The 15,594-nt window shown below is 37.7% G+C and overlaps 3 protein-coding genes across 14 annotated transcripts in view; 2 read left to right on the forward strand and 1 right to left on the reverse strand.

Moving 5' to 3' along the window:
* LOC126053617 (protein shifted) lies at nucleotides 1-10,791 on the forward strand. Of its 3 annotated transcripts, none has more exons than XM_049836178.2 (8): nucleotides 1-178; nucleotides 4,752-4,929; nucleotides 5,167-5,406; nucleotides 5,577-5,741; nucleotides 7,111-7,311; nucleotides 9,824-9,919; nucleotides 10,084-10,314; nucleotides 10,569-10,791. In XM_049836178.2, exons 2-8 carry the CDS (start codon nucleotides 4,767-4,769, stop codon nucleotides 10,607-10,609), a joined length of 1,137 nt encoding a protein of 378 aa, XP_049692135.1. In that variant the 5' UTR covers nucleotides 1-178; nucleotides 4,752-4,766; the 3' UTR covers nucleotides 10,610-10,791. The 3 variants fall into 3 exon arrangements, with proteins under 3 accessions (XP_049692135.1, XP_049692134.1, XP_049692136.1); XM_049836177.2 differs by having other exon boundaries at nucleotides 3-178; nucleotides 4,766-4,929; XM_049836179.2 differs by having other exon boundaries at nucleotides 3-178; nucleotides 4,766-4,929; nucleotides 5,577-5,720.
* Nucleotides 8,154-12,276, reverse strand: LOC110381223 (5-demethoxyubiquinone hydroxylase, mitochondrial). Its single transcript, XM_064043717.1, has 5 exons — nucleotides 12,150-12,276; nucleotides 11,848-11,895; nucleotides 9,666-9,768; nucleotides 9,203-9,431; nucleotides 8,154-9,094 (listed from the first exon to the last, which is right to left on the reverse strand). The coding sequence occupies exons 3-5, from the start codon at nucleotides 9,753-9,755 to the stop codon at nucleotides 8,817-8,819; spliced, it is 597 nt and encodes a 198-aa protein (XP_063899787.1). The 5' UTR covers nucleotides 9,756-9,768; nucleotides 11,848-11,895; nucleotides 12,150-12,276; the 3' UTR covers nucleotides 8,154-8,816.
* LOC110381222 (DNA-binding protein Ewg) overlaps nucleotides 11,978-15,594 on the forward strand; it is an 18,464-nt gene continuing 14,847 nt past the window's right edge. For 9 of the 10 annotated variants that reach the window (XM_064043707.1, XM_064043710.1, XM_064043712.1 and 6 more), the window contains exons 1-2: nucleotides 12,318-12,460; nucleotides 14,771-14,939. In XM_064043707.1, coding sequence (XP_063899777.1) covers nucleotides 14,847-14,939 — 93 coding nt within the window. In that variant the 5' untranslated portion in view covers nucleotides 12,318-12,460; nucleotides 14,771-14,846. Of the gene's footprint in view, nucleotides 12,112-12,317; nucleotides 12,461-14,770; nucleotides 14,940-15,594 lie in introns of those variants that run through there. The other variant, XM_064043708.1, reaches the window with a different exon arrangement.

Below are 15,594 nucleotides of genomic sequence, written 5' to 3' on the forward strand. Positions count from 1 at the left end.
AGTAAGGAGCCAGTATGTAGGCAGTCTGTGTCCGACCGTCGCCAGGGCGGGACATCATCGAACCTTGTTTATTTGTTGTCCAGCAACACGTCCGAGTTCGCGAGTTGTGAAGTGACTTTTAAATTATGAGTGTGCGTGCCACAATATTATTTTAAAAGGAACACGCCGTTAATTACAGGTAAGATAAGATCCTCCTTGTAAACTATATCATATCGCGAAATCCATTCAGGATGACAGAGGTCGGTAAATAAAAGATCGTTGATCCCACTTAAAAGTTAATTGTTTAATCGATTCGGAATTCGAGTGGCGATCTTCTTTATTAATTACCCACATATGTAGTGTTTACTGATAAGGGACTTTATTCCGTAGTAGCTAGTAATTAGATAATTAAAGTTGAGACTGATTTTATCATTGAACTACTAAAGATTAAGCCGCCGAATAGTGTTAGAAGGGCGCTTTGAACAAAAACAGGAGATTAAAGAAAGCATAAAAAAGTAAACATTGCTATCTGGCAAATGTAAACATCACGGGGTGTTATTAATAGAGGCCTAACTATGGGATCATATGTTAGGAGCAGTGCACATGCACGGTGCATCACGAGAGTTAAGGCTGGCCATTAAACGGCTACTTGTCGGGTGTGATTTGTGAGACACGCAGGATAAAATTGTAAAACCGGCTTTATGATCTATCTGACAACGTTGTAATCGTTAAATGAAATGGATACACGTTTTTAATAGCCCTGCTACTTACTGGACAAGTGTACCTGTGCAATTTATTAGTCTTTTTGCACCATCCCGGTTCAGACTTAACGATGTTTTAATCGTCATGGATGTAGTTGACGATTTGTCGTCAATGGTGATGGAGCTTTTACTTACGATAATAAATAATCGATAGCTTGATAGATGAAACTATTTCATTATTCAAATGCTCGCTTATTAGCGTGAAACTGCAATCGTGAAGAAACCTTGAATTCACTTATAACACCTCTAGTCTATCAAAACCTATTGGACAATATTTACCTACTAATCTCATCTCGCGTGACAAATTCTTCTTTGTGTGCATAAACATGACTACAGCTAAAGAGTAAAGAGTAAAGTCCACTAGGTATGACCGGCAAATTTTCACACCTATTGCTTCCTTACTAGTTACCTATAATGAGAGTTATTTAGATGGCATTTGCTATGAAATCGAGGAACATACTATGGTATTTCAGGGTGCATGAAGTTCCTCAAGACAAGAACATGCTGACGCCGCATTTTTACTTATTATAATTTAGTCTTATAGATATTTAATCGAGTTGCCAGTCGCTTCATGAACAGGCGCCCTTACTCGCTTGCCGGACGGGGGCGGCCGGCAGCCGGACTTTATTTTTTTACTTTTTACACGGTTACCTGTTCCCTGAACGAGTATCGTATCGACGGTGCCCGCTGGTTCGCTGCTTAGCTTAACAAGTGCACGCCAGAGGTGCCCCATCTTTGGACACCTATGGTTTATTGTGCCACTTTGGTTTATAAGCTTGTGGCATCTTGGTAGTTGGAAGGATAAGGATTTAGGGTCAGTTGTGGGTTGCTGTAGATGAGACCCAAAAATATGCATAGGTACCAAAATATGTTGAGATACTTATGCAACCATAGGTTCTTGAGCTTTGAGAAATTCATTAGAAAGAATATAACCCATATTGAATTGAAGATCCGCTGGAAGGTATTCTAAAATTGCTATGTTTCAGTGATTCAAGTATTTTATAAACTCGTTTTAGACCACAAATCAGTGGCTGCAAAAAAAAACTAAAATACATAAACATTTGGTTTTCGCGAATCGTCCCACGGTCATTCGCACGTCTTATCACAGGATGCACCAGTCTCACTCACTGAAACTGTCATTCGGAACTAAAATATTACCCTTTTAACGTTATTTTTATACCAGATCGAGGGAACACTCGGATGATTTAGCTCTAAATATAAAGGGTCCTTATGAGCGGCTATCCTCTTTGCATGGCAACAATGACTCAGTTAGTTATAAAATGCAAAAGTAACTTGTATGTTGAAGAACTATGAGCTGCTTCAACCCCAAGAGTTTCTCAGAAATACAAAAGCAAGTAAACCAACATTTCCTTACATATTGATATACAATACATAGATCTCCGTGGAAGCTAAGAAGTAGCACAACAATCTCTCCAGCAACAAATCTGTTAATTAAAGATGGCCGCTATAATCATAATAACTTGTAGTTATGTTAATCAACAAATTGAATGTTGACAGCTATGGGCAATTGTTAAATAGAATAGGTACTGGTTGTGTTGTAAAATGGCATGAATGAGGACAATTTCAGCCGGTCGAGTCATTAATAAAACCCCAATAGATATTCGTTGTTATTTGCGTATATGGTTTACCGCAAAAAGTTGTACCTATCCAACTATTTGCGGTAAAGGCGTAACGATTGATTCATTCGAATACATTTGTAGGTACAAGATGTTGAATTTTGAGTGGCAACCAGATACCTTATGCAATGCAAAATTTTTAAACTATTTAGCATAGGTACTTAGTACCAAATATGATCTTCAGGCATCTGCAGAATTAGCTTGTTGATAAATGTATTTTAATTAGCCAATAAAACAACCGGCTTCTTGTCTTGTTTTATTGCTATGCCAACTAAAAGTTGTAAATAAAACAAGAATAGAGTATAATACGTTCTTATAGACTTAGAGATTCACAAAGGGATCTTTCTAGAAGAAGACCTTATTCGCAAGTGTGCAAACTAGTATAACTTTCTACTGATAAGAGACGATTAAGTATCGGACTATCGGATGATAGTTAACTACACATAATACCATAACTGACCTGCACTCACAAGAGTCACGATGTGCGAGCCATGGTGCGTCACACTGCACTCTAATTGTGTATCAATTAACTTCAATTATCGACATTATGTTTTACTATCCGCCGACCACGCTAATTTGAGGTTATCGCGCATAAACATGTTTCAGTTACAACACTAAGATAAATGGCGCCCGAAAAAATATTATCCCCCATTTGAACAGCAATAATTTGTAAACATAACTTGACCTCTTGATAAACATGGACTATTTCAAACATTTTTTCTAGAACACAAGGTTTGTTGTTGGTAAACTTCGCACTATTTAATTGTGTGATTACAATTTAAATATCTATCTAGTCTCAAAAGTTCAATTATGGTCAACCCTTTGATCACGAGATTTAATGCGGTAGTCATCAAAAATATTTGTTGGTGGAAATGGGCATCAGTTACGCATCTCTTATCCATACCCATCTTCAATGGAAACCATACTATGGAAAACTATTGATACTCGGAAAAGCATCATTAGCGGCAATAGAAACTTTCTGATTCCATAGACTCGATAATGAATAGAGGCCTACTTGCAGCAAGTGTGATGTAAGTAAGGTTGGTGGTAGGTATTTATTATTTTTCCTTTTTTATAAGTAAGGTGTTTAAGTAGGACCCAATAATTTGGAGGTCCTAACAAAATGTAACGTAAACTTAGACGAAATTGTTGCGCACCCCTACGCATAGAGCTATTGGACTCGTCTTTTTTTTGTTAACACCTTTTGTACGTATAATTTGACACCGGGAGCGAGTAAAAAAACTAGTAGACATTACCTTTTGACAGGGGATATTTAATGAAGTTGTAGCTTTTTTTACTCGAGTCGAGGGTTTCTCACGATAATACCATTGTAGGAGCACGTCCCAAACGGTCTCAATCAATTATGTTAACTGTGATAATTTTGTTTTTCTTTTTTTTGTGGGCGAAGAGAGGTTTTGTATGGTCGACAAACAAATTATACGCCACTTACACGCTTATTATAGGGTCGCGTTGGAACGCTTTAATGGAATCATGACATATTTTAGGTGATAGTCGGTTGGACTGTTAATTGGACATTGGGGAACGATTCGGTTTTAACGTCTGGGATCGGGCTCCATCCAGATTTTACGACTGTGCTTTTTATTAAGTTTTAATCGAGATGATGAAATGCCCGTAACAACCAGTTGTGTTCATTTTTTTTATTATTATTATCTAGTTAGAGGAATATTTATATATTTTTGAGGGCAAGTTTGACTATCGAATGCCGAGTCAAGTCCAAATCTTTAAATAAATGACTAAAATCTTACTGTTGTTTACTTGTTGTTGTATGTATAAAAAATACGAATAACTACACTAATACAAAATTGTATTGTGTTAAATTGTTGTATGTAAACTACGTATTCTCTTTACGCCAAAATAAAATTTTCATATAAACCCCATGACCACACGTCAGTTATAAACTCAAATTAGCATGCCCAGATTCTAAACGGAATTCCCAATCATTCTTTCACGACATGTCTTTATTTACATAACCATCGCATATAAAACACCTGAATAGTATCGTGAAAGCAATAGTCTCCAATTTGTTGCGGCTTGATGCCTCGCATTTGAGGCCAGAAACCTGCCGAGAAGAGGTATTGACGAAAAAAGCTACATAGGTAAATAAAAATAATTGAAGAAAGTGTCAATAAAAAGCTTCGTTGAGTAAAAGCTTTTCGACAAATTCAACCGTTCTTTCTCGACTTTTCATGTGCCTTCAAACACACTTGAACTTGTGAACCTCCATAAAGCTGTGTGAACCTCTATACCTAAAGATCTATTTCACACAATATCCCAGAACGCGCTCGACATTAACGGGCCTTCAAATTCACTTGAACACTGGGTCAACCAACTTCAACTATAAGTAATGATGAAGTGGTAATCCCCCAGCATGTGGCGATCGGCTTCGATGGGCGCGCGGCTGTGCGCGGGGCTGGCGCTGGCGATGTCGCTTGCGCTGGGCGCCGGACGCCGCGACTATAAGGATCCTGAGGCGAGGCATCACGCCGACCTCTCGCTGTGGATCGATGAGCGGCAAGTTAGGATGTTTAGCGGTAATTACCTTTAACTTACCATTGTTATTCATAGCCAAAGTTCTTCTACTTCTTCAAGACTTCCTTGAATTGCGTTTTTGTAGAAGTCGTGACATCAATCGACTGTTCGAATAAGCATAGTTTTAGATACCTACGTTATTAACGATTTCACTAGCAAATAAACTGTTCTTATAAATCAGCGTATATCATTAGTAGTAACTACAATATACAATAACGTCTGTATGTTTCAATTTCCAGGTATATCAATGCAAGTATTCGCCATAATAAACGGTCACGTATCGCCCTACGTGTTAGACCCAAACTTCTCCAACAAACTGCCAGTGATACCATCGGAAGTCGGCTATGTCAACTTCACGTGGAAGTCAAAGAAGCGATACTACTATGACTTCGATATTCTGACGTCATCAGACCTAACGATACTGAAGCCGCCTGTATTGTCCATCAAAACACGAGGACGGGTGCCTAAAACATCAAAAGGTAATTTCAATTTGTTAAAATAAACGAGAAATGTGAGACCCAATTATAGACCATTTTTTTATATCATGATAGTTTCATTGCCAGGAAGTATCTCATTTAGAGAGAATTTTCAGCAACTTTAACAGGTAAATGTCATTAGTCTAAATATAAATAACAAGTTTGTTCCACAGAATTCAGTATAATTTTGCCATGTGTGGGCAATAATAGCGGCGTGGCCACATTTGAAATAGGGCTAGTGCTAAAAAATGGCCGCGGATTGCCGCTAAAAGGCACCCCATTAAGATTACACCTAAAGAAGGAATGCGCACAGAGAGGTGTGTATTTAGAAAGGACAGGTATTGTATCGCCAACGCATTTTTAACACTTACACGCCTGTGATTTTGTGGCTGTCTAACATTTTTGCACATATTTGTTTGACTACTAAATTATCTAACCAATTATACTTACCTATAATTAAGTGCTTAATTCCTATAATTAGACAACAACAAAAACACAGGCGTAACGCTTACAATTTGATTTAAAAATAACAGTAAATTAATTCTTCTACAACTTGCCAATATCTATTAGAGTCCCAAAGCTTATTAATTCAATTTCTCATGCTTAGTTCATATAAAAACGAAGTATAGCGAACTTGAATACCAGAACTGAACATTGCATTTCATCTATTTCGAGCTCATATTGTTATGCTTACGCTACTAATAATACATTTATGGGTAGTTGGTATGAGCGAACGCTTTACCACCGCCTATTACAGTTTCACAGCATAACACGTCACCTGTTTGTGCTCACGCGTCGGGAACAATACAGCGATTGACATTTATTACTGTTTTGTATTCCATTTTATGGTGAATTTATTAAAGTTGATTCTAAAACAATCGATAATTTAGACTAAACAATCAACAGTTCTTGTCTTTGGCCATAACTGTTGTTATGCTGAAATTCATTTCTTTTCCATAAAGGTTCCTTCAGTTAAATATTTCTTCTTGTTAATAAAAAAAGAATATTTTCCACTAAATCAATCGTTGTGTTGTGTGTACGCTCTAACAAATATAAGCTCAGTGTGTAAGCCTGCGATGCGCGCCAGGCCGTATATTAACCGAATGCGTTATTTTCCGGGGTGCCGCGAGACGCTGGTTGGCTGCATACGGTACCTCTGCTCACGGCATTTGTGTGTTTTTAGGTTCGTATTCATATGCTTGCTTTCTAACTAATATATACTCATTTTGTTTAAGTAATGCCCGTATTCATTCATTATTCCTAATTGAAAAGTTCTAGTTCGAAATTATTGTTTAATAGAATCTGACACAAAATCTAAAATTAAAGTAAAAGTCCGAGAAATCCAACATCCAATCATTTAAACACCGCACCGTATTAATTATGTTACATCTAAATAAAATAGTTGGACTCTCTATTCCTTGGTAACTCTATTCTAACATTCCTTTTCACACAAAATTTTGACTTTACAAAAGAGTAATGTATACATTCGGGCATATTTTTTTGTTTTGTTTAATCATCATTTGCATCATCATCATTGTACGCACTAATTAGTTTGCCAATCGAGCCCTTTAACACATTTTAATTTATTTTAACTCCTTTAAGTTTCCAAACACAGAGCCTTATACTTTTGTCTACCTACTGAGTAGGTACTTTTTAAATTATTTTAGTACTTATTTGTTTTGTACCAATCATCCCTTATACTACCAGGCCCCGACCCGGAATGTGACAAAAAATGCGCAAACCAAGGCTGGTGCAACAACGAGAAGATATGCCAGTGTCCGGAAGGTTACATGGGGCAGGACTGCCGGACGGCGCTGTGTTACCCGCAGTGCATGAACGGCGGCAACTGCACCGCGCCCGGAGTGTGTTCCTGTCCGCCTGGGTACCAGGGACGCAACTGTGAGGGAGGTGGGTGACAGGGATCTATAGACTAGTAGCTCTGTACAAGATATGCCAGTGTCCGGAAGGTTACATGGGGCAGGACTGCCGGACGGCGCTGTGTTACCCGCAGTGCATGAACGGCGGCAACTGCACCGCGCCCGGAGTGTGTTCCTGCCCGCCTGGGTACCAGGGACGCAACTGTGAGGGAGGTGGGTGACAGATCTATAGCCTAGTAGTTAATAGGTACAAGATATGCCAGTGTCCTGAGGGTTACATGGGGCTGGATTGTCGGACGGCGCTGTGTTACCCGCAGTGCATGAACGGCGGCAACTGCACCGCGCCCGGAGTGTGTTCCTGCCCGCCTGGGTACCAGGGACGCAACTGTGAGGGAGGTGGGTGACAGTGATCTATAGAGTAGTAGCTAGTACAAGATATGTCAGTGTCCGGAGGGTTACATGGGGCTGGACAGTAGGGCCAAGCTGTGTTATTTAAGTAGGTACAAGATATGACAGAGTCCTAAGGGTTACATTGGCCTGCCCAGTAGTACCAAGCTGTGTTATTCACCCGTGTACCAGGGAAGCAACTGTGAGGGAGGTGGGTTACAAAGGTTTATTGACTGATTGATTATATTATTATTAACTGGTAGCTAGTAAGATATCACGATGTCGTAAGGTAACATCATGGTTACATGGCCCACTACTGATAATAGTAGCACTGTCTAAGCACAAGGGCCCAGAAATGTTTAATCATTATTAGCATGATTATAAGAACGTTTCATTATAGTAATTAGTTAGATGTTATTGTGACGTTTTGGGTTTGAATCTGTAGTATAGTGTCCGCTTATTAGTTGCAAAGATGAAAAGCAGAAATCTGTTTAATACATAATTTTATTCTTTTAACAAAAATATACATTGTCATGTAAAAAGTCGTCTAGATATTTGGAATTTCTAGACTATTTTACCATGTTTTGTGTCTGTTGAATGCTATAGAAAGCTAACAGGAAATAATACTTTATAGATACTCTTGTTATATAAAGGCTAAATTTAATTCAAAGCGTTTTCATAAATATGTCTCGCTAACTTTATAACGACACAAAAATCTTCGTCTAACATAAAAAATACTTACTAGTAGTTGTTCAAAATCTTATTACGGGATTTTTCCTATTTGCAGCTCATGACAATGAATAAATTGACCCACAAAAATGAGCCCACATTTTTTAAAACATAAAGCTGATCATATTTCTTTATTGAACGTCTTAGAACGTTGTGTTGTCTTATAATCGTCAATCAGAAGTTATTTAATTGTGATGAGCTACAAACAGGAGACAATCCCACAGTTGTAAACTTTGTACTCTTGTCTTTTTAGTTTATGCCTTCTACTAACTTCCGTCTACATTTTAAATTGTATTTATATTAACTTTGAAGAGCAATATGTAGTTCATATAGTGCTAAAAGTGACTACTTAAGTACTCACATGTATTCAAGATGGCGGACTAGACTATCTTTAGCAGTTTATATAAAATCCTCTATTATCTAAACCTTCTTCGATAAAGCTATAGCCACCTTACAACCAGCCTTAATAACTTCAGTCATGGCTTTGTAAAAGGGGGCTTGTTCAGCTCCGTGGTCTATCCCTGTATCGTGGTGTTCCTGCTCCTCATTGCGGAAGTTGGTGATGGTTTCCAAGATCTCCTTGTCGATATTAGGGTCCTCCATAAGAGTTCGGAGCTGGTCGTTGTAGTGGTCTACTATAACGGTCTCCACGGCGACTGTGCAAGCCATTGCGGCTTCTTTGCCTAGGAGCGCTGAGCCTGGAATGGGAAAAGTCTGTTGTTATTTTAAGGTTTATGATGGTTAAAAAATGTGTAGGTTCAGAATAGGTTGGTCTATTAATTTTGTCCATTGAATTGAGTGCTTACCAGCTCCCAACACAAATCCAGCTACATTCCATATCGGAGTGAGCGCAGTTGGCCTGACCCTGTACTCGTTGATCAGCTCCTCGAACTTGGCGCGATGTTTCTTCTCCTGGTCCCACATGTGCTGAATAAGCGGGCCTTCAGCAGTGCTACCTAGTACTGCCATCTGGCCGGCGTAGATACGGTCCGCTCCTAACTCGCCTGCATGGTCCACTCGGATTATCTGGTCCAGCTGGAATGGGATACAGGATGGGTTACAAATGGGTTCATTGATATTTTACGGCATAGGGGTTACAATTATTTTGGTAGAACTGTGGCTTCTATACCTTGGTGCATCTATGGCAACACTATTTTTAAGAGTTGAAGCCGAGTTACATGAAACTTAAGGTAAATTATGGGTTCTCTGAAATAATAGGGTAACACCTAGTAACTTTTTTGTAACGATGTTATACAAAAATGTACTCACATGTGGATTCTTCTTCCAATACGGCCTACTGCTAGCGGACACCGTGCTGTGCGCGCAGCGTATATGTTGCAGCAACGGTTGACGCAGCATCTTGCACTAGTTCCTGTAACAAATAACAAATTGATATAACTTGTGTTACAACTCACTCTTTGTTGCAGGTATATGCGCGCAGAAATGTTTGAACGGAGGCAAGTGTATACAGAAGGACACGTGTGAATGTCCTAAAGGCTACTACGGTTTACGCTGTGAATTTTGTAAGTACCTACTTTTACATTCACAAAAAATGAGGAAAACTACTTATGCAAGCTTAACCAAAGTTTTTTTTATATTTTAAACTAAAAGCTTCTTAGCCTGCAACCTGAGCTAGATTTAGCAGATAATTATTTGATATTTTTCCTAACGGCTTAATTTTTTCCAGCAAAATGCGTAATCCCCTGCTTAAACGGGGGCCGCTGTAAAGGGGTGAACAAGTGCCGCTGCCCAGTAGGGCTGGGCGGCAACCACTGCGAGGTGGGGCGGCGGGTAGGCGACTGCACGTGCCGCGGCGAATCCTGCGCCGGCGCTCACACGTGCCGCCACGGCCGCTGTGTGGCCGGCGCGTGCGTGTGCGAGCCTGGCTGGAGGGGGCGCTGGTGTCATCGGTCTACCGGTAGGTTTTGTAACCTTTAGGCCGCAACTGCCTTTTCAAAGGGAGTAAGCAGAAATCCATATGCTTTAAACATTAAGCTAGAATATTGCCCTCTTTATCTAAAAGATTAGCGGTCAATGATGTCATACTGAATTGCATGAACAGCCACAAAATTAACATTTCTTGTAAAAATGAATTTGTCCCTATTGCAAGCTGAATTGTTGATACACTGTTGTAATTTGAATGAAATAACCACTTGAACCGTTCTTTTACAGGATCATCAGAAGAGTCCGGTGAATATAAGAGGCCTCGATGAAACAAATACAAACTGTTGACGAAACTACTTAATAATGATGTGATTTCTTAAATTTTATTATAAATATTTTATACATATTTTGTAACATTGATAAATTAGTCATTTAGATGTTAAGCTCTATGCCACTTAGTTTATGTATTTAGATTTAGGACTACAAAATAATATAAAATATTAGAGATATACTTTATGCTTGTTTTATTTTCTACTTCCATTGCTACTATTTTCACTAATTTCTTGAAAGGACAAGGTCAGCATATCATGAATAAATTCTGGATGATATTTAAAATTGCAATGCTAGGCATTGCAATTTTAAATATTGCCGACCTTAGTCCACTAGCAATCACAATCATTATCAATATAGTATTTAGGTAGGTTGTTTTTTAGTAAGTGCTTGCTCTAACAGAGTGTAGGACTTATCCTTACACATTTATATTTATAAAAGCGAAAGTAACTCAGTCTGTCCAGTTTTCACATTACATCTACTGAACTGATTAGAATAAATTTTGCAAAATACAATGAAAACAGAGTCTTTATCCCAGTGCCGTACGTAATTCTTTCAGGATGGGTGGAACCCGGGGAACAGCTAGTAGGCTATATACTATTTAAGTTAAAGCTTTTAGTCTACAATGGAAATATGATTGTGGACAATCATTGCACAATAATAGTACAATTTGAGTAAGACTCTAGAGAGACAGTTTAGATGAATTCACATCGAATATTTATTTTGTGTCAATTCACATAATCTAATAGCATTAGTTAACTGCAAACTGATAAATAATCTACATGATGTTGTATGTACATGTAGTTGTACTCAATTTAGGACACAATATACTATGTAATTTTGATATTTATAATTTTAAATGTAAAGGTTAGGAAGTACCTTATGTTCTGATTACATGGTGGATATGAATAAAATCTAACTAGTGGGCCCCTTTTGGTAAAAAGGTTAGGTCAGACTGTAGCTAAGGGTGGGTAAAGAACTCAGGACTTAACAAAATTAAAAATACTACAATTAGCCAGGTTTTGAGTTCTATCACTCAGAATGACCAAAATTGGGACTAAAGCAATTTGCTACACTCTGAGCGAAAGTTATTTATAAAATTTTAACACCAAATGACCAAATAGTTTTCACTTTTAATAATATCATGATTTTGTTTATAAATAAGTTTGGCAGTCTATCTGTCAACTAACCTCAAAGAATTCATGATCTTATAAAGATATGTAAGTTTTCAACTCACCTTATTCCCTTTACTATTTTTCGAGACTATATTACGCAATCTCACAATCTGTAAATAAAAAGAAATAACAAACTCAACACGCGAATTCACAAAACTTGTTTACAATCGCAAAACGTCAAATGCAGTTACTGAAAATCTCACTAGATGTCACTACCGTATGACGTGAAATGATCAATTTCTAAAATAAACTAGGGATTTTTCCTGAACATCTAACAACTTAGGACGTCAGAATAAATAAATAGAAATATTTGACTACCAAAATTGGTGAGTATCTTTCACAAAATAAGCTTTTATTTACTCACAAAGCTGTGAATCCTTTCCCCCCTCAGGCAGAGGGGCGATTTCCCTTTCCATACGAAAACCACACCGCGCAGACTCGTACAAAATGGCGACCCCTAGATACGAAGTTTATACGGTCCACATACCGCGCTTACCGATCGATACTAATGGAGGACTCGAATTTTTCGGGGACTCTCGTGCACTCCGTAATTTTCGTGAATTCAGTGTCTGGACGAGTGCAAATGTCTTAAAAAGTGTTGTTTTGGACGGGTTACATCACAGCAAGTTTGCAAGACTTCTAATTGGATTGCAAAATGTGCTTCAAATCACGCAGGTGCGTACGCAGCCGTAGTCTCTCCATTCTGTCTGAGCCTGCTCGAACGCGCGACTCCCCTTCATGATGGCCATTCATTTTGGCTTATCCTTTACGCCGCCGCAAAGAGCTTGCGTCATGTCATGCGTCTTCGAAACTGACCCGTCGCGGGGCACCATGCACCGTATAAACAAAACATCAAACAAAATGCGTCATTGGTGTATGCGACTGCATTTATTCGCGCGTAAAAGGCTGAAAATTATAAGTTGCAGTGCAAAATATGCATCTGAAAAATAAAGATGGATCCCGAAATCATAATTTGGTGCATTAGACTTGTATCGTTCTGTTCAAGACTAGACTATTATTTGTCTAGCTAGATAGTCGGTATGTGGGAAGCTCGAGTATTGATTTTTCTGAGCTAGTTGATGCCTACACAATAGAATGGTCCAACATTTTACATTTCGTACATAGCTTTGATATTTAAGTTTACCAAAGGTCGGCAATAAAAATGATTCCTTCTTAATGTGGACAAGAAAGTCGTATTCAATGCCAATTCCATCTAAAGTCTTGGGAGATATCGTATTTTCCAATAAGATTCATTCTGACTCTAACACAGAAAAGGGATAGGAATAAAAAGGGCGACATTTTCCTCAATCCAAGTAAAGACTAAATCCTGGAATGTGAGGTTCAAATTCAATTTGGAATCACTATAAATGAAAAAAGTCGTATTATCCATTTCTAGGCATATTTTGTGCCAGGTATAAAGGTCAGGGGTACCTGGTGAAAAGTAGAGCAGATTTTAGGCTTCCTAATCAATGTATTAAATGTCTTGGTAGCTGTGGCTATGAGATATTTTTCATTGGGGCAAGTCATTGACCTTTTATTGATTTTTCTGACCAAGCATCAGTCACTTATAACTCAGTTACCCATATTTTAGGCAGAGTTAATTGAGGATTATCAATACTGAAAAACTAAAATACTATTTATTTGATAATGGGATTAATTTAAAGAAGCAAATATTTAAAATTCCTTAAAAATCCAAATCATGTTTCATTCATCAAAACTTAAGTAGCATATTAATGTAATTGTTCTACTAATAGCAGTGCTTAAAGTAAGAAAAACACAATACAATAATTTTACCACTGAAACATTATGTAAAGAAATAAGACACAAATAGACACATAATAAATCTTCAGTATTGATCTAGTACCAGACAGCTACAAGGCCAGTACTTTACTATGTTAGGTAAGACATAAATACTTAATAGCACTGCCATTGAGTCCAATAATACAAGCTTGTTACGGAATAACTTAATATTTAAATAGCACTTTCTTGTTTATCAAGAGCATCTTATCAAATCTTAAGATATAATCTGTAGCTCATTCTTTCTCTGTATGGGAAGAGGTCTGTGCCCAGTGGCAAAGTAAAAAGGCTAATGATAATGATCTGCAGATGTTTGGCTATATTCAATACATCTCAAAAGCAGTGCTGATCTTTAAAATAAACATCAGATTAACTCAGAAGTCCGTACTTATTTATTTACAATAGTAATGCATTGTAATTAAGTATCTGAAATTACATAATTCTTAATTCAATAAAACACTAAAAAGTTCTCTACATATGGGGCTATACATACTGTTTGTTTTATGGTGGTGACAAAGGTTTTCTACAATTTATTGTTGGACCGAACAACAATAAATTGTAAAATGTGCATCATACTAAATAAGAAAATGAAGTGAGAATGTAACATATTTTAGTTCATCTATTAACTTTGGAGACCTTAGGCACACAATATAATTTAAATATATTCTCTAAGAAATAAAGCATTACACAGACACACTAACAATGCAACATATTTAGGAAACAATGTTATCATTTGTGTTTTCAAAGTATAGCAATTTTTTATTTTTCACTTTTCTATTATTACATCTATCTATACTGTGTTATAGGTTTGCAAATTATACTTTAAGTTAATACACCAATAAGCTAGAGAGGTAGCTAGCTCAGACATGTTAATTATTCTTTTTTAACCTCTGACACAAAAGAGGGGGGTCATAAGTTTGTTTAGTTGGTCTGTGGCACTGTAACTCTTAAACTTAAAATATTTGGATGCAGATTTTTAAATGAAGTCATTTTTAAGTTATTAGATATTTTCTTAACAGAGCAGTAGGGATCTCATCAAAATAGTACTGCTTTACATAAGCACCTAAAACATCTAGCACTCTGAACCAGACATTGATGCCTTACTAAAATAGTCATCATCAATACTGCACTTGCTAAACCAGTTACTGACCAACCAGCCCTCAAAAATCTTAAAACTTGGTTTCTCAGGTCATAAAGCTCATCAGTTGAAGAGAATCGATCTAGCGTGGCGGGGGCACGCAGAAACCCGGTGGGTAACAACCCAATGGTCCTGGAGATTGGGGGGCAGGACGAAGGGGACACAGACTACGCCATGAACTCTGCAGTCAGCACCGAGTCTATGGATATGGAGGGGGAGGTAAGACTCCTTGGAGGCATAAACTTTTTTCTCTAAACAGCCAGTGTGACTGATGTGAAAGGAGTTCTACATTCGATCTTCGGTTCGAGCGTAAATGATTTGGTACTTAGTAGGGTTTTTAAACTTTACTTGGTAGTTCAGAAACTGATCTGACCACAAAAAAAATACAAGAAATAAAACACCTATATTATTGCTGCTGTTGACATTTATTTTATGAGTAAAAACCGACGAAAGTGTCCTCGAGATGTCTGTGAAGGTTATTGATTTCGGCTTAAGAGCGTGACGACCGATCGGCTAAATGCTTTTGAACGAAGTCTGAAGTAAGGGTTTCTTTTTTCACTACGCGAGGGTGACATCCTGGCAATAAACAAACTTGATTATAACTCGACGTAGACTTTGTTATTTCTATTTGCAGTTGTAAGAAAATCGATATCAAAGATTCTAGTGTTACAAATGCTAGATAACTTGTTAGTATGGCTTCAAATTGCCCCAACTTTGTTCTTTTGTTTACGAAAGTAAGTTGCCGTAAGTTTTCAATTCTCTACAAAACGTCAATACATAGTTATTGGTGCGGACTTGAATACTAATAAAATCTTGACACTTGACTCTCGCTAGACGAGTTGAGAAACTCCTAGCTTCTCTGTAGCGATTTCTG

The sequence above is a fragment of the Helicoverpa armigera genome, chromosome 3, assembly GCF_030705265.1.
Source record: "Helicoverpa armigera isolate CAAS_96S chromosome 3, ASM3070526v1, whole genome shotgun sequence".
Taxonomy (NCBI): domain Eukaryota; kingdom Metazoa; phylum Arthropoda; class Insecta; order Lepidoptera; family Noctuidae; genus Helicoverpa; species Helicoverpa armigera.

Bases quoted from the DNA above. Each gene is read 5' to 3' on its own strand.
- LOC126053617 (XM_049836178.2), top strand. From the start codon at position 4,767: ATGTGGCGATCGGCTTCGATGGGCGCGCGGCTGTGCGCGGGGCTGGCG. The intron at 4,930-5,166 runs GTAATTACCTTT...TTCAATTTCCAG, and splicing joins GCAAGTTAGGATGTTTAGCG to GTATATCAATGCAAGTATTC. The intron at 7,312-9,823 runs GTGGGTGACAGG...TCTTTGTTGCAG, and splicing joins GGGACGCAACTGTGAGGGAG to GTATATGCGCGCAGAAATGT.
- LOC110381223 (XM_064043717.1), bottom strand. From the start codon at position 9,755: ATGCTGCGTCAACCGTTGCTGCAACATATACGCTGCGCGCACAGCACG. The intron at 9,432-9,665 runs GTGAGTACATTT...ATCCCATTCCAG, and splicing joins ATTGGAAGAAGAATCCACAT to CTGGACCAGATAATCCGAGT. The intron at 9,095-9,202 runs GTAAGCACTCAA...TTCCCATTCCAG, and splicing joins TGGATTTGTGTTGGGAGCTG to GCTCAGCGCTCCTAGGCAAA.